At 41.2% G+C, this 18,918-nt stretch overlaps 1 protein-coding gene across 16 annotated transcripts in view; it reads left to right on the top strand.

Annotated features, from left to right (window-relative positions):
- The window catches only part of SLC8A1 (solute carrier family 8 member A1), a 380,628-nt gene that overhangs the window by 324,799 nt on the left and 36,911 nt on the right, over positions 1 to 18,918 (top strand). For all 16 annotated transcript variants that reach the window (XR_013441666.1, XM_078056234.1, XM_078056227.1 and 13 more), the window contains one exon: positions 12,043 to 12,318. Coding sequence is in view for 15 of the 16 variants with exons in the window: in XM_078056234.1 (XP_077912360.1) it covers positions 12,043 to 12,318 (276 nt within the window). In the remaining variant the exon portion in view is untranslated. The remainder of the gene's footprint in view (positions 1 to 12,042; positions 12,319 to 18,918) is intronic.

Below are 18,918 nucleotides of genomic sequence, written 5' to 3'. Positions count from 1 at the left end.
TTTAAAGATTTACTGCGGATATTGGTCCAGGTGAGGGGTTCAGCCCAGGCTTGTGGTACAAAAGAGTGACTTAAAATATTTTTAGAGTTCTGACCTATAAACTTAATAGCATTGTTGCCTGCTTTAACCAGATAAGAAAAACAGGCCATAGACTTACAGATGATGAGAGGGAAAGAGATACTTTTAAGATAGTTTACATGGAAGAAAGCCATCACAACAGCTCCATTCAAGGTTATTATTTATGAGAGATTAAAAAGCCAGTGGCAGACAGACTTGATTGTCAACCTCCGTAGTGGCCAGCCTGCCCTCTAAGAGAAGTGTACATGAGCATGCTCTGTCTGAATGAGCTAATCCTCCATCCAAAACAGATTGTACTACATATAAGCATATAACCTCTCTTAAAAATCTCGTTTATCTTTTCCTCAGCACTAAAGAGTTAGTAATGGCTCTCCTCAGTTTCCAGGAGACAAAGCACACAGAGAATCTGTGAAGTGCCCAAGAACATGGAAATCACTGAGGTCCCTTTGTTGTCAGTGGCAGGCCTCTTTACTAGGGGCTCACTGAAAATCACAACAGAGAGAAGGGGACCCTGGAGAGCAGATGAGGGGTGCCCAGTCACTGCAATCACTCTGGATTGTGTAAACCAAAGCCACGATTAGAATCTTAGATACTCAGCCATCAGAAAGGATGAATACCCAACTTTTACATCAACATGGATGGGACTAGAGGAGATTATGCTAAGTCAAATAAGTCAAGCAGAGAAAGTCAATTATCATATGGTTTCACTTACTTGTGGAACATAAGGAATAGCATGGAGGACATTAGGAGAAGGAAGGGAAAAATGAAGGGGGGAAATCGGAGGGAGAGATGAACCATGAGAGACTATGGACTCTGAGAAAACTGAAGGTTTTGGCGGGGGGGTGAGGGGATGGGTTAGCCCGGTAATGGGTATTAAGGAGGGCACCTACTGCATGGAGCACTGGGTGTTATACAAAAACAATGAATCGTGGATCACTACATCAAAAAATAATGATATATTGTACGGTGACTAACATAATATAATAATAAAATAAAATTAAAAAAAAAAAATCTTAGATACTCAACTTACATTGCCACTTGGCCAGCACATCAACTCACAAGCCTCACGATCAGAACAAAATCTGGTCAGGTGATCCTGAGACCAGGAAGGCAAGCAAGGAGCAGGGGGTGCTGGGGGACCAGAGGGTGGGGGTGGGGAGCAGTTGCTGAGGAGCTGGATTCCTTCTGTTGGCTATGCAGAGAGAGAGATGTGAGCCACCAGAATGAAAAGGATCCCACTTCTCAATAGGACAAATATAAACCACCCATTGAGGATTTTGCCTAAGATGAAAGGACATTCAGACTGTTGGGAAAGCAGAAACGAGAGCCATCCATTCATTCCCCGAAAGAACATTCAGTATTTTACACATGATATATGCAGGGGCGCCTGGATGGCGTCCGACCCTTGATTTTGGCTCAGGTCATGATCTCAGGGTCATGATCCCAGAGTCATGGGACTGAGCCCCATATGGGGCTCCGCAGTCAGGGGGGAGTCTTCTGGAGATTTTCTCTCTCCCTCTCCCTCTGCCCCTCCCCTACTCATGCTCTCTCTCTCTAAAATAAATAAATAAATCTTTTAAAAATTATATATGCAAAGGATTATTTTAAGAAGGGTTGTTATTTGGGGTGCCTGGGTGGCTCAGTCGGTTGAGCGTCCAACTCAGGTCATGATCTCAGGGCCGTGAGATCGAGCCCAGAATTCGGCTCCACGCTCAGCATGGAGTCTGCTTGAGATTCTCTATCTTCCTTTGCCCCTCCCCCGCCTTGCCCTCACACGCATGCTCGCTTTCTCTCTCAAAAAAAAGAAGGGTAGTTATTTTCTAATTAAACTTTTCATAAAACAATGCCAAATGAGCTTAGATTTTATCAGAATGGATTTCTGCTGGACAAACCACAGAGAATTTTTTCTCTGGCAACAGTGGGTCAAGTAATTTCAGCGAAGTGGTGGAAAGAGGTTTAGCTCTCATAAGCAAGTCACTTAAACTCTTCGAGCCTTGGTTTCATCTTTAAAATGGAGAAAGTAATACCTACTTGAGCAGGTTGCTAGGAGGATGAAGATTAGGTGGGATGCATATATTTACCCACGTGCTGGGGATAAGCACTCAGTAAGGGAACCGGACCTCTTAGCTTGATCATAGCAGCATCTTAAGAGAATCTGGACAGTCTCTATGCTGCTCTGCATGTGGGGCAGACTTTAGTACACATCTAACCTTACATAAATTTCAGCATTTTCCTAGGACATAACATTGAGCTGTTTGTTGAAAATTACAGGGTTATTGCTGCCCAAACAGTTCCTCCAAAGCTCAACTGCCTACACTCTAGGAGGCTAATTCAGAGGCAGCTGCTGATATTTACAAAGTGTTATCAGAGCCCTCAGGCCAATCTTAGAACCTGGTGTGCTCACAAACCACCCACTATAACTAAACCATCGAAACTAGCAGGAGGCATCTACACTTGCTGAGTATCAGTTCTACTTGTTGAAGGTGTATTTCTTAGGTGCTCACATCTGTAGGGAATATGCTTCCCTATTGCAGGAGCCTGGAATTCTGTTAATCCTACAATCAATAAAGGGTAAGGGTACACTGAATTTCAAGATATTTAGCCTGACTTGGAGTTATTTTGCAAAAACAAAGCTTGGGGCAAAACCGCATGACTAATTATGTCAACCTACAATCATTTAGGAACACTCAGTTCACACAGAAGTCTTTAAGAAGAGAAAGAGGCTAAGGCACACAGTCAGTTTTCAGCTTTAAACTGATTCGTTTTGCTAAAATCAAACTTACATAGAACTGGAACTCCTTAGGGGATCATTTTTCGCTTTGACACTGGCCACATCTGCTGAGAAATATTTCTGATACGTTAGATATCTCTTGCTTCAGCCATCCTAACAAGGTCCACAATGGCCTAAGCTGGTAAGGATTCTGTTCTTTCATCCAGGGGTTCATTTGTTCCAGACATGGTGGAAAGTTATTCACAGAGAGTGAGTGGCCTTCTTGTGTCCCTTCCAACCCTGTCACACATCACAGGTCCCTAGCCCCCCAAGTATGGACTGAAACCAGCACTGGTCCTATAGAACAGAATGGCCCATAGCTGTCTCTGACTTGGAATTGGGGGATGGGGATGATTAACAGGGACTGTGTAGGTGTCCTCTCCATCCCAGAACAGGCCAGCAGTCCGAGTTACAAATCTATAGCAATCTTGAACTCACATTTCATGCACAGTGGTGTTGCTGTCCAATGTATTTCTTTACCTAGGGACATAGAATAAAAACTAGAGACCAGTCAAGTATCCAGGAGTAAACTACATACACTTAGATGTGGGCATGCAGGCACACTGTAGTCTAGACATCGAGTGTCCACACTAATTCAAATCCCCACTAGCTAGTGAAGAAGGAGCCCTCGGTATACCCCTAGGCTTGCTCACAGGCTTTTGCCTGCAGGCACTAGGGCAGAAAGATAGGAGACCAACAGCGAGCCTCATACCCTCCCCAAGGACGACTAGCTTCCTAGGGACTTTTCCACAGTCCACATCCATTTCGGAGAAGGCTTCAAGAAGGAAAGTTCTTAGAAAGAGCTGGCATGATATCAACGTTACAGGTATTCTAATAACAGTTCTACTGTACTGAAAAGACAGTAAGGAGTCACTTCTCTTAAAGAGCCTAATAAGCACAGATTCAACATTGTACAGTTGCGGGGCGCCTGGGTGGCTCAGTCAGTTAAGCATCTGACTCTTGGTTTCCAGCTCAGGTCATGATCTCAGGGTCATGAGATCAAGCCCCGTGTCAGGCTTGGTGCTCCGTGTGGAGTCAGCTTAAGACTCTCTCTCCCTCTCCCTCTGCTCCTCCCGCTTGCCCTCCCTCTCTAAAATAAATAAATAAATCTTAAAAAAAAAACAAAACACATTGTATCCCCAGAAGTCAATTATACTAGTATGAGAAATGGAAGACAGGAGCTAGAAATGGCATTGAAAGAGTTGTTGTTGATTTATAGGTATAAGTAAGTTATATGTAGGACAGTGTGTGAGGTGGCTACCAAAAGCCCAATGTGTACATTAATGAAAGTGAATAGTGTCCAGAATGCCAAAGGTAGAAGACCTTCCCCGATGCAGGTGAGTTAGGTGTCTCTTGAAGTTACACTCAGAGCCACACATCATATTCTATGATTCTGTGACTTCGCGCTCAGAGGAACATGGCCAGCCTGATGAAGGAACATGGAGCAAGGAGAGGTTGAAATTGGAGTAGCCAGCTTCAACTGCCTGAAGGAATGGCATGCAGAGCAAGATTGGACCTATTCCATATGGCTTATGGTCCTATGGGGCCTGGGCAAATGAATGGAACCTAACAGCCAGAGCCGCTAAAACTTGGATCGTTGAGATCATGAACTCTCTAGTAGCTAAGACTCTCAAGTGTAGCACGGGTGGCCATTTGGTAGACAGATTTTAAAGGAATGCATGTTAAGCAGAGAGTTGACCTTAGCAAGCTCTGAAACCCTCCCAGTGCTTTAAGTCCAGGTATTTTCTAATACCCACATTTCATTTGATAAAAGCAAATGCCTGCATTTTGTTCTCTGTGCTTTGACAATGCACAGATCTAGGAATCTGAGTAAATTGTGTTTTGAGATCTCTCTTGATAAGGAATTATCTTGCAATATACCTGGTGGAAAAATTGCTGATATTTTCTACTTTTCATCAGAGAATATATAAGTAAGTACTTGCCAACCATTAGGTTATAGGAAAATGTTTACAGCACTTCTCCAAAATCCAGAATCTTTAGGTTACTGAATTTAGTGGCATATAGAAACTGTTATGAGTGGAAAGAGATGAATAAATGGTTTCTCACTAGAAATAAGATACAAACGCATAAAAGGGGAAATGGAGAGGAAAGGTTTTAGATCCCTGAGTGAGCAAGACAGTATAAGCCACTGGGTTTAACTCAAGCCCTCATGTATCAAATGGGAGGGAGAGATACAAGAAATCAAGAGAACAAAAACTTCAATCAAATCACAAATATTGTCATATTTCCTCTTAAAATGAAGAGGGGTGAATTTGCAGATTGCTAAGGTTTCTTTTATCTTAAACATTTTATGATTCTGTCAGAACCTTTGAAAACAAAGAGAAATGGAAATCTACAACTGAAGAGAAGAATTTTTTTTGTAATTACTGTGTATCAGGTTGCAAAAAAAAAAAAAAAGTGATAGCTATGGAGGAGAAAGCCCATTCAATTAAGTAAGCTTGTTAATTTGTTTGAAGGCAACAAATCATTTTGCTCAGAAACTAAAGAGACACAAAATCAAATCAACCCCACTTGGAAAAAAAGGAATAAAATTTCATAAAGAACTTAGGCCCCAAACAATGTGTGTTGAACATAGAAAACCACTGCAGTGATCTAGCTTCACAGTTATTGATTTGTATATTACATGCGGCTGTTGAGTAACACTTGCTGGGCTCGGATCATATGGATGACAGTGTGGTTGGCAGATGTCATTCTATATCCATTCTGTCATACTCCTGGAAAGCATCTGATCATTCTCATTAATCCCTTAGTTGGAGGATACTCTTGCAAAATAAAAATGGACTAATTATAGGTAAATACCTAAAAGTAATTGAAAGTCAGACCCTTCCTCAGGTTAATAGCAGCAAGGATTCTCCAAACTGCTTTCCATTACAGACTTGTGACAATGTAGGCCAGTTTCCCAAATTCTAGAGTGAAGAGCTGGATGTAAACCAGGGTGTTTGATTCAAAACTACATGGTTGACCTTTGACAACTAGAAATGGAAATAAGAACTTGCTCTACTCAAGTAGAGATTCCAAAATGGTCACAGCCATGATGCCCTCCATTCATTTATTGTTTTCCGTGTTTAGTTGGTCCTCAAGGTCTTGAGAAAGATCATATGGCTGACTGTACCAAAAATGTATCATATCTAGAAAATAAATTACAGGCAAGACAACAGTCTCACTTTGCCATGATGCACAGCGGGACCGGATTCGCCGGAATTGACTCCAGCTCTCCAGAGGTGAAAGGCTGTTGGGCAAGTTTGGATACATCTACTCAAACCACTCATGAACTCACCATTCCAAATAACTTAATTGGCTGCATAATTGGGCGCCAAGGCACCAACATTAATGAGATCTGTCAGATGTCCGGGGCCCAGATCAAAATTGCCAATCCAGTGGAAGGCTCCTCTGGTAGGCAGGTTACTATCACTGGTTCTGCTGCCAGTATTAGTCTGGCCCAATATCTAATCAATGCCAGGCTTTCCTCTGAGAAGGGCATGGGGTGCAGCTAGAACAGTGTAGGTTTCACTCATAACCCCTTTCTGCTGTTTTCCCATGATCCACCTGTGTAATTTCTGGTCAGTGATTCCAGGTTTTAAATAATTTGTAAGTGTTCAGTTTCTACACAACTTTATCATCCGCTAAGAATTTAAAAATCACATTCTCTGTTCAGCTGTTAATGCTGGGATCCATATTTAGTTTTATAAGCTTTTCCCTGTTTTTAGTTTTGTTTTGGGTTTTTGGCTCATGAATTTTATTTCTGTTTGTCGAGAAGAAATGTAAGAGTGGAATGTTAATAAATTCCAGTTTAGTTCTGTAATGTCAAGAATTTAAAAATTAAAAAATAGATTGGTTAAAAAAAAAAGAAAAATTACAATACAAACATGGTGCATCAGTGTTTTCAAATTCCTAAAAAAGACAACATTGTATCTATATAGCACTAGGCATTGAAAGTATTCTCAAATTCAAACTTTGAATCAAGATGTGAATATTATACTCAACTTGCTTCAGCAAGACATCATGTGTAGCAGAATATTCCCCGGGCTGTTAGATCAAATCCCAATTCAGCCACTTACCAACTATGTGATTATTTTAGAAAGTCATAAACTGTCCGAACTTCAGGTTTTTTCTATGTACAATGGGATTAATAATGCTTACCTTGCAGCATTATTGTAAGGATTAAATAAGATCAGGTATGTGAAAAAGTTTAGTGCCTGTCACTTAGAAGACACCCTATCATGTTCCCTCCCTCTGTTCCTTCCTTCCTTTCTTTTTTTTTAAAATCAAGGGCTTGGGGAAGCAGTGGTGATAATGACTCATTCAAACGGAATATAGATTCTGTGAAATCAGGATCTCAGATCGTATTGATTTGCTGCCTGCCTTCTGACAAGTAACAGTGACGGACTATGGCACAGCTGTCTGTAAAGGGGTTCGCAGTTTTACAAAAGACTTTCACATTTCCTCTTCCGGTCCTCACAACACATCAGTAATGTGGGAGTTAAGAAGCTCAGTTGACAGACGAGGAGCTGAGGCTCAGGAAGGTCAAGTCCTGCTCCCAAACAAGCTCTGAGAACTAGAAATTTTGTTAAGTTTTCTGACCTAAATGTCCACTACACCTCAGTCGCCTCTTTTTCCGGTTGTCAAAGCTCTCCCTGAGGCCAAACCCTGAGTGCCTCTGGAGGGATGCCCACCAACACCCGGTCTACATTAGATGCTCGGTTATCTGCAGGTGCCAAGCCCAGGGTTCCCTTTCATGATCAATTGTGCTGATGCCACCTTTGTTCTCATGCTCCAGAGCGAGGTCAGTGCAAGTTCTGTTAGGTCAGTAGTTGAAGTGATGCTCTCTCTTCTATTGGTGGTTTTAATGATTTGGCTATTTTTGTAGTTATATTTAGGAAGTCCCAACATGTCTCAAGGAAACCATTTGAAGGGCCATGGGAAGGGTTAATCGAATGCAGCTTCTTATCTTTCCATTAGGGGAATCCATAAAGCTGAAAAGAAGGATTCTGAGATAAGAAGATCCTTCGCTTGGGATCCTATAAAAGGAACCCCCCTCCCCCATTGTCTGTTTCTTTGCTAATGCAGAGGAGGGACTTGAAAGCATTACTAGCCTCCAGTAAGCCTGAGCTGGCACACATACAGAACTGGCAGATTACTATCTTTGCCATCACATAAAAATGCTCCAGATGTTTTGTTTTTAATCTTCCACTGCTCTTTGCAAAGAACAAACTTTTAAGTATAGTCCTGATGGTGGCGGATGAACATCCCATTTCTTTTTCCTTCTCCAAGACAAGGTAATTGCGCATCATACGTGGCAGCCCATGGTCATTTTTAATATTTAAATGACATCTGAGTTGGAGATTAAAATTTATAAAGAACAGTGTGATCCCAGGGAAGAGGATAGGAGGGCATTTCTACTTTCAAATGTAATAAAACAGATGGGCCTCCCATTCCAGACTGAAGTGCTAAAATATTTCAGATACCTTGTAATGCTGGAAACCTACAGAAGGAAATTTCTCTGTCCCTCTGTCCCTCTCTCTCTTGCACACACACACACTTATTTTGCATTGCACACATATAGATCATGAAGCTAATTCCAGAGGGCAAGATTAACTTTTGTTTCTAAAAGCCTAGGCTGTAACCGTAGGACCCAGCATGTTGACTAAGCAATTATGTAATGACAGGGAAACACAGAAAATCCTAAGTGGAGGACAATAACGCTAACTACCACGCTCATCATTATCTTGAACTATCCTCGCTTTGAAGAGATGATCTAATTATTCCCTTGCACATCCCTCATGGGAAAGGTGTTATTATTTCCATCTTGAAGACAAATGTAGTATCTACTCTCGATTTATAAGTGTCATTTCTTCTGAGAAGCTTCACTATTTGCTTTCTTGCTCATCTTCACACTGTGAGTCTTAGACATCCCAAATTAAGCAATTTCATAGAATTAGAGGCAGAATGATCTGTTTCCATAAACGATTAAAATTCAGTGTTTTCCAAATTGTTTTAATCATATACCATATGAAGTTACAAAATGTCCAAAAATATAGAATATAGGAACTTATAAGGATCATATTCAAAATAAATATAACCATAAGGTCTAGTGCTTTCCCCAAGGTTTTGTAGGGTATGAGCAACTCTCCCCTCTTTGGGATGGGGAGTAGGGGAGGAGAGAAGTGAGAGGAAGGATTAACATGATTCTCTTCTTCTTTCTCTCCAATAAGCCCTAACAACTGCAGCTTTCACAGTAAGTTCTTCCTGGAGCTAAAGCATAGGGCGAAAGGGAAATGGGAAGAAAAGTAAAAGAAGGAGCAAAGAAGCAATGGACGAGCAAACAAGAAAGGAATGGGTGATAGAAACACCGAGTGGTTGGCCTTAAGTATCAGTGTCACGCCGCAGGAGGCTTCTGAAGGGACGGTATGAGATTGCTAGGGCTGTGTAACAAAAGACCACAGCCTGGGTAGCTTAAACAGTCGAAATTTAGTTTCTCACAGGTCCAGAAGATAAATGTCCCAAGACCAACATGTGGGCGGGTTTGGTTTCTCCGGAAGCCTCTCTCCTTGATTTGGGAGAAGGGCTGCCTTCTTGCTGTGTCTTCATGTGGTCTTCCCTTTATATGCATGCACGCCTGGTGTCAGTATGTCCCAGTACCCTCCTCTTCCAAGGATACCAGCCTGATTAGATTAGGGTTCCACCCTAACAGCCTCATTTTAACTTACTCATCTCTTTAAGGCCCTATTTCCAAATACAGTCACATTCTGAGCTTAGGGCTTCACCAGGTGAATCTGGGGGAGATAATTCAGCCCATAATGTGTGCTTTGGTTTAAAATCATCTTCTGCTTTCAGGCAAGATATTAGAAATATGTAATAGCCATACAGCATGACACTATAGGAAACAGTTATCAAAAGGGAAACTGAGGCACATTAAAACTTTTAAGAGTTTATTTGAGCAAATATGTATTCAGATCAGGCAGAGCCACACCAAAGTGGTTTAGGGACAGGAGCTAGGGGAAAGGCTTTTTGTGGAGCAGAGGCAGAAGCAAAGCAAGGAAATTATTTGATTGGCTGTAGCTTAAGTGGGTGCCTTATTTGGTAAAGCCTAGGTGGCTGCTTGTGATTGGTTGCTCTAAAATTGTGTTTTCTCGGATGCAAGTGTATTGAATGAAATTGATGTGGTTTAGGCTGTGATTTGCCTTCATAGATCACCAAGGCATCAGGGCCATCTCAGTCTGAGGGCCTCCATCAGTTACTTTAACATGGTCAACAATGCTTTCTTACTCCAGTGAGTCACACACTTTTCTACCAGCTGGCCTGACTTGAGTTCCCTACCTACCTAGTCTCCAAAGGTCATTCTATTCATCTGCTGGGGGCTTCCTCCCAAGACTTCGCTGGAGACAGTCCAAAGCCTGAAAGGGGAGCTGTTTTCTCCACAGACCCCCAAAGTTTGTTTGCATAATAATTCTGACCATGTGCTCACGGCACAGCAAGCCATAGCCTCGTCTCTCTTCCTGTGACATGACAGGTGACAAATGGAGATATTCCTCTTTTCGTGTTTTGCGAGAGACACTTTTCCCTCAAAGCTCCTCTGCCTTAAGGTTTTCCCAGTAATGATCTGCACCAGATGGCCTCACCACTGAGTGCCTCACAGAGAACACACATATTTGCTCCTTGCTGGTAATCTCAGGTCACACGATCAGCTGGAAAGTCTGACAGTCTCACCTGCCAACGGCATTACTTGGACAAAGGAAAGTAGATCCCTGGTGACAAGGTTTGGGGGTGGGGCAGTGAACAAAGTCCTCAAGGGGTGCTTTCCAAAATGGCACAAAATACATGAAATTTCTTTGCCACCATTTCGAGAAGAGTTGACATTCAATACCCCAATGTTAAAATATGTGAGTGGGGATTATATCCCATTATAAATGAAGTCTCTGTTTTAGGATACTATTATTGATTTCCTGGTTCCTTTCAGTAGTAAGCTTGGTGCATTTCTTTATGCACTGATTATATGATGTAATTGGCAGAATTGGGTTATATGTGTATATGTTACATAATTAAGCAGTTATATAAAGTCAGTGGAAATTCATGCATGCATTCATTCATTTAATAAGCCCTTAGCCAGCTTAATCCATGTGCAGGAGATTGGACCAAACACTAGGGACACAAAAATGAACAAACTCCTGACCTCGCTGGGCTCACGGTCAACTGGAGAAGAAAATGAACGGGCAGTCTAGAGAGAGGTTGGTTCCCAAGTTGCGTATGCATCAGAATCACCCCCAGGCCTCTAGTTTCTGATTCAGTGGGGCCAGGAATTTGCTTTTCCAACAAGTTCCCTGGTGAGGCTGATACCGCTGGTCTGGGGACCACAGTTGGAGAACCACTGACTCAGCGTCACAAGTGTCAGAAGGCTATGGAAGCTCTGAGGAGGAATTTCCAGCCCTGGCTGGAGGGCAAGGGTGCCGTCAGAGGTTTCAGGAAGGAAGTGAGTTTTAAAGGATGAGTGGGGAAGGGGAGGGAGGGAGGGATTAGGACACGCCAAACACATTTAGTTCTAACAGATAAAAGTAGGAGAAAGTACTTATGGTTTGAAAAAAAAAAAAAATGCAGATAATTCCGTTGGCTAGGATGAAGTTTGAGTTTGAAGTAATTGCAAGAGATAAAGCTGGAGAAATCTATAGGGCCCAGAGCTGTGCTTGAAGACCTTGTCTGAACACTGTCCTATGGGTGATTATTTAACGGTGAATCCCCAGAGCCAGGCTCCAGGCTGGAAGAACCTTGGTGAGGAAAACTCTGTCATTGTTATCTTCTGTCAAAAGAGGCTTCTTTCTGAGCCTGACACAGGGCTTCCCAGTCTTTTGGAAGAAATCTTTTTCATTTCCCTGAAATGACAACTCACCCTGGAGTTGATAGGACCTTAGAAAGGGTGTGTTGACTGCATATAACCAAAACTGGGTGGGGGCTTAAGTTTTTGCCATTGACCCATCAACCACAGTGAGGGGGTATGTCAGTAGCTTAATAATTAATTGGTTAATTATGATTGACTCTTAGAAAACCCTAAGCTTCAATCACCTCTAATGACCTCCTGCTTACGGGGGAGGGATGACAAGGCCGAGGAAGGAGGGAGACGGAGAGAAGACGACCCCGCTGAGCCCAGGTTGTGATGCTATGTGCTTCGTTCCTCCCTCCAGGGGAAGATGATGACGACGATGAATGTGGAGAGGAGAAGCTGCCCTCCTGTTTCGATTATGTGATGCATTTTCTGACCGTGTTCTGGAAGGTCCTCTTCGCCTTCGTCCCCCCTACAGAATACTGGAATGGCTGGGCCTGTTTCATTGTCTCCATCCTCATGATCGGCATACTGACAGCTTTCATCGGAGACCTGGCTTCCCACTTCGGATGCACCATTGGCCTGAAAGATTCTGTGACCGCAGTAGTGTTCGTCGCCCTCGGCACTTCGGTACCAGGTAGAGAATATATTTGTATATGATTTCCCCCAGCCGTGGCAGCCCGTTCGCCTTCTTGACCTTTTCTTTCTCACAGTTTCAAGGACTGTGATAACAAACAGGCCTATGAAAGGCAAGAGCCCAGAGATATAAATAATGTCACTGCCAGAAGACTGTCATGGCATTTTTCAAGGTTAGAAGGCTGGTCAGTATCATCTTGATGACAGAAAAGCATTCCCAGAGGGACTGCCTGGTGAGAATAGATTGGTTTGATGGCTAGATTGACAGATCAGCTTCCCATTACAGTTAGCACTTTCTAAAACACAAAACAAAATTACAGAATCCTCTTCAAGCACAAAATCTGTCTTTTTTATATTTACTAACGTTTGGATAATTTCCATGAAACTCTATTGGTTGAGTAACTGAGATAAATACCTACTGAAGACCTGATAAAATAGTCTCTTGACCCAAAAGTTAATGTGAGTAAATTAAAAAAAAATAAAAGTAGACATTGATCAGGGCAAAAGTAATCCCAGCCAAAGCAAGCAGGCCAAGGACACATTTCGTGGATGTCCCTTCATGCATTCCTTATAAGCTAAATTTTTCTTCCAGTCTACAACTGTAGCTCATTATAGTTGCCCAGACTTCTAAGAGATCATCCTCCCAGACATGACCTTGACAGCAGTAATTTTCAAGCTTGGGTGAGCATCAAAATTACCTGGGAGCTTGTTTAAAAAATACAAATGCCTGCAACCCACCATCAACATGTGGAATCAGAAGATCTAGAGGAAGGACCCAGACATGCGTGTTTTAAGCTCACAGGTGATTCTGGTGCACATGGGAGCCTACTGTAACCAAAGTTCTGGATGCAGGCCCAGTGCTAGTTGACATCTTGACAGATATACAGCTAACCCTGGCTTTTGGTTTTGACTCTGAAAACAAGTGCAGTTTAAATCATGCATATATCTCTTCAATGGAATTCACTAGTTGTTCTTCTCCATTCAGGTATTTATCACTTCAGTGTCTGTGAGTCTTTCTTTATTTGTAAAATAGAGATCATCATACTGAACTTGCAGAATTGTGGCAAGGACTGGAGAAAACACCTATAAATTATGCATCTAGTAAAGCATTTGAAACATAGAAGGAATTTGATTAAAACAACAGCTTTTGTTATTATTGATGAATAGCTGCAGATGATCTGACCAGTATAGATTTGGATACTTCATCCTTGAATAACCAGAAATAAAGTGTCCAGATTTATAGTGGTGAGCCATTGCCCATGGTGCTACCCAAATGATCGACCATGTGGGAGTCCTGGTCAAGAGGCCTGACGGGGTTCTGGTGTAAGTGAGTTAATGGAGGACTCAGGGGATTTAGGGGGTCCTTGTCTGACTGTCTTAATGAGTAAACTATGCAAAGTCTTCCAGTTGACTGCTGATCCTCAGAGGAGATCAGACTCCCTCTCAACACCAGCTGTTCCTAGCAGTTCCAATTTTGGTCTTTATTTTGATTCTTTTTCCGAAAATAACCAGAAATTTAGCAAGCAGGAGGAAAACCTTAAAATATTCATATTGTGAGTTATTTTGTTTAGAGAACATATATACCCAAAGAAACTAAACATAACAGTTCCTCTATCTCAGGTTACTATACCCATCACTCTCAGGTTACTGTAGGAATATGTTTTGGAGTCTACTCTCCCTAAGGCTTAAATCACTGTATCAAATGGTGCCCAAGTTAGCACACACTTCTGGCCCCAGGTTTAACCCTTAAGGAGAATATGTGCAAATTATGATAATGAGAGCAAAATTAGGTCTCTCATTAGAGGTACTCACAACCAACCTACTTCTCTGGAAAGTCAGCAGTTGGTCCTACCTAATGCATCTCTTGTTTTCCAAATGATCAAAAAAATGCTTTTACTACATCAAATCCTTGTTTCTAAAAATATATATGTTTTTTAAATTTCCCTGCTCCTCATTTCAATACCTCAAAACTGGCTCCTTTTCCTGTATACTAGTCTTCCAAAGTAGCTCTGTGCATCTCTTGTATTAAACTCTCTTGAAAAGTGTGGCAGCCATACCATATCATTAACTTTTTTTTTTCTGTACATGAAATGTGGATTACACTAAACCTTAGCGTACAAACCTCATTTGTTCTGCCACTTAAAACTGGCTCAGAACCCAGGTAGGGGCATCAAGAGGTAAGAAAGCCTGTTGGGGAGAATACAACAGAATCATTAGCTGTCAAAATGGTTTCCTTTCACCGCCATCAATTCTTCCCATCAGGAAACAGATTTCTATGCTCTGTTATAGGAGAATTCCTGTAATTTGCTGTGATATGAGCTGTGCAGCATGTTCCCCACACGATATAGTTGTAGGTAATCTCATAGTCATATTTATATAAACATACATCCCCCCAAAAGCTGTGCAAATTGAACAAGATGCTGAACAAACATATTTCTGACTTTATTCTTGAACCCTGATGATTCAGAGCAGTGCTTTTTTAATCTCCTGACTCCTAAAAAAAAAAAAAGATGCTATTATTCCCAGATGACAAAGCCCAGTTGCTGCACGTGGAAGAATAAAAAAGACTAATTCTTTTCACTCAAAGCTTACTACTAATCATTGGTCCTGAGGCCCAGCTTTTTCTCTAGGCTGATGTCTTGACCTTTTCCTAAAGTAGAAGGGCTCCGAGCTAGCGTTGTTGTATTGCTGCCTCTTGGTAGGTGAGACCCTTGGATTCTCAGCTTCCGATGGCCTGCCCTAAGGCAGGATTAAATATTTAAATATCTCATTTAAAGTATTTTTTTTTTATCATATTCAAAGTCTATGGGGAAAAGAGCTATGCCTTTCCGGGTGAGACAGAGCTTCTTCCTCCTACCACTGGTAATCAAGTGCTCATTATAATCTGTTGGCAGAGGAGGACTCCTGAGGGTCTTCATGGGGAATGAGGGGGCTCAACCTTAAAGACTCACACTTGTTAAAAGAGCAAGAGCCTTCTTTTCCAGAATCACCCTCTGCAGAGCTCCTTGTCTGGAGAAGAGGGGCTTCCTGAATAGTTTCCTTCCACTTTTAAATGTTGAAGTAAGTAGAGCCTGGTCTCCAGCTCTCTTCTCTTCCCCATCTGGGCTCACTCCCTGGCCCATCACAGCAGTCTCCATGACTTAAATGCCACCAACACGCCAATGATTACCAGATGTTTATCCCAAGCCTCAACTTTCCCGAGTTCTAGATTCACATGCCAACTTCCTTCCCTGTACTGATGCTGGACGTGTACTGTGGGGCTCCGAATCACCATGTCCAAAGTAGAACTGCTTATTTCCACTGCCCACGGCCTTATCCTTCAACCAAACCTATTCCTTCCAGATCTTGCCTTTTTTCCTGGAAAACAATATCATTATCTAGCCAGTGTCCTTAATTCCTTTTTTCTCATCCCCACGTCAAACCATTCATGACTCCTGCAGATCTTACCCCTACAGTGCATCTCTCTCTACCATCAAGTCCGGGTAGGCCGTTCTCTCAGACCTCTGCAGGGGCCTCCTGTCTCTCTTCATGCTTCTGCTAAGGATTGTTTTAAGATGTAAATCAGACCACATTTCTGCCTACAGTCTTCCAAGGGCTCCCTACTTAGGATAAACTTCAGAAGTATCCCCCAGGCTTACAAAGACCTATGTGATTTGGCCCCTGCCTGTCTTTCCATTCTGTTTTCCCCCCTTGCCCACTGTTCTTCAGCCCCACTGGCCTGTACACTGTCCTCCATGCCCCAGGTTCACTCCTTTCTCAAGGTTGCACTAGCTGTCGAAAATGCTCTTTCCCTTCATTTACACAAGACTGGCTCTTTGTCTTCAAGTATATCTCATCTTAAATGTCACTTCATCAAAGAGACCTTTCCTAACCACCAATGTGAAGTATGTTATATCACCCTATTTTCTGTAGAGTCTTTATTACTTTCTGGACAATTTAGTTTGTTTTTGAATGTTATTGTCTACCTCTCCCCACTGAAACGTAAGCTTCATGGGAGCAGAAACCCTGCCCTTCCAATCTCTCATATCTTTGGCTCCTAAAATGATGCCTAGCTAATACATAAGTAATGCAGTTGTATATGCCCATGTGTTTGCGTGTGTGTGTGTGTATGAGCTGTGTCTATAAATGAATGTACAAATCAGTCATTAACACATTAGTATGAGTTACTTAAATCAGATGGCTTTCTTAACACCTTCTAGAGACAGTGAAGAATTAAAGTTATGATTGAGGGAGATGAACAGTAGATGCTTTTATAGTGTGGCTTATTCTTGAGGAATATATGTGGGTAGTTTATTGTAGTAAGAAGGGCAAGCATAACTTAAGAGCACTGAGTCTCCTCTTTCACAATTTGGCTATGGTGGAAAGTGTGATGAGGAGCGAGATATGTTGTCTCTTCTTCATTCTTTTCTCTGCTATCATCCCTGCTTTTGAGATCCAGAACTCAGGCCAATACTTTTAAAACTTTAGATATACTCTGGGTAGTGCTAAATAGGCATTTTGCAGTAGTCTGACCTGGGTCCATAACTATGTTATATCAGATTGTTTCTAAAGAAAACAGGCTCAAAATTCAAGAGAAATTAATGCAAGAAGTTTAGAACCCAGCCATTTTTGTACTAGGCACTACCTATTTCACACACTCTTTTAGCTTACAATTATTTACTTGGCTAAAACTGGGTATATTGGGTCAAGACATTCCAGCTTCTATATCACATTTGAAACATGGATTTTCCTTTCATCTGTTGCTCCTAATGGAATCAAGCATTCTTCCTTAATTACAGAGAAAACTCTTAGATGTTAATGAGTTGGGAATATTTTTACCTCACTCAGTTCTACCTTGGTCTTTCTCCATACATCTTGATTAAGGCTTGTGCCTGAATCTTGCCTGCTACCCCCTGTAACTTCCCGTTATGAGTTGTTCACTCCTGGGACCACAACACTTTAAAAATCGGGTATCCTATAGCTGTTTCTTAGCCTCTGGCATTGTTAGGTTTTCTGTTAATTTCCAGTGTTTTGAATATCCTTTGAGTTTTGTCAAGGAGGAATTATTTCACTGTAGAAATTTTAAGTCATGAAGGGAACGAAAATAGATGATTTTAGGCATTTTCCCCACTCTGTATATAGAGACTTTTGTTAAAAATAAAGCCTTATTTTAGAGAAAATGTGTGCTATTTTTAAGTTACATTACTTCCAGATTTCTAACTATCATAGGAAGAATTTGCCAAAAAACTGGTTATCCTAGCTGTTCACTATGTTCTCTTAGGGCAGTGTCAATGACAGCACATTGAGGGGGTATAAGGATGAGAACATTAGAACTGAATCCAGGAAAGCCGGACTTCCAACCATTACTCACTGTATGACTGGGATCAATTTTTTGACTCAGCCTTGGTTTTCTTGCCTGTAAAACAGGCATGATAATACACGGCAATTTAAGCAGAGTTGATGAGAGGATTAAGTACTATTGGACCTCAGAGCACTTGGTCAACTGAAAATTGGTATAAATCCAGGAAATAATTATCATTGACTACACTGACATCAACTCTCAAAATGTCGAAAGGAATAGAAACCCATCACAAAATGAGAATGAATGGGAAATGTTTTATGAGCAGAGGTGGAAATTTTAAAATATTTACCACATCACTGTGTGCTAGGCATGCACACTGTATTTATATTATCTATTATCTTATTTAGGTTATATCATTAAGTGATATGAAGTGGTTTTGTCTCTCTGAGGTTTATTTTTTTGTTGTTCCTTAGACCCTTCTCCTAAAAATGAGTTTTATTTTTTACCTCTTTGACACTGTGCTAGAAAACATTTGTTTTTGCAGAAAAAAGTTCACTATGGATGGTTAACATATTTTAGTTTTTAGTTTCCTGACCTCTAATAACTCTAAAAATTACAATACTGTATAGTATACTTGGGTAATAGGACATTGTAATTTATTCTATCTTGCTGCTTTATTTCTCAGTGGATCCTAAAGTAACTTGTATGGTTGTCCTTTGAGATTGTAGTATAATCTAAATGATACCCCTGGAGATGTATGGGGTACCATACCCATGGATGAATATAGTGGTGGTCCTCTCTAAAAGTCACTTTATCACATAAAGAAAGGGAGCACCGATATCTTCAGTTACATGAGGAAATTAAGGCTCCAAGAGAACAAATGATTTGCTCGTATTCAGTTCAAATTTAAATCAATGATAAATTGTGTCTCTATTATAATCTGTACTTAACCGCTCTGTCATTCCACCTGGATTCATTTTTAAAGTAAGCATTCCATACATTCTTTCCCACATACCTTATAATTTTGAGGAAATTACTTCTCTCTTTGCTTCAATTTAGTATTCCCTACTTTTAAAGCATGCAGCAGAATTATATTCAAGCTCTTTGAGGTTAGGCACTATCATTATTCCCTTTGGCATGGAAAACACCTAGTAGGGTACGTGCTTCAAAAAATTTCAGAAACGATAAAGGCCTATTTCTATACCAATATACACTTAGCATTTCCTACATGTAAAAATTAAAACACTAAGACCACTGGAAACCCTTTTAAACATATTCAGCTCTGACCTGTCAAAAAAAAAAAAAGAAAGAATGCCAAGA

Source organism: Halichoerus grypus, chromosome 10 (genome assembly GCF_964656455.1).
Source record: "Halichoerus grypus chromosome 10, mHalGry1.hap1.1, whole genome shotgun sequence".
NCBI classification, from domain to species: Eukaryota; Metazoa; Chordata; class Mammalia; order Carnivora; family Phocidae; genus Halichoerus; species Halichoerus grypus.
This window is presented reverse-complemented; position numbering and strand designations above follow the sequence as displayed.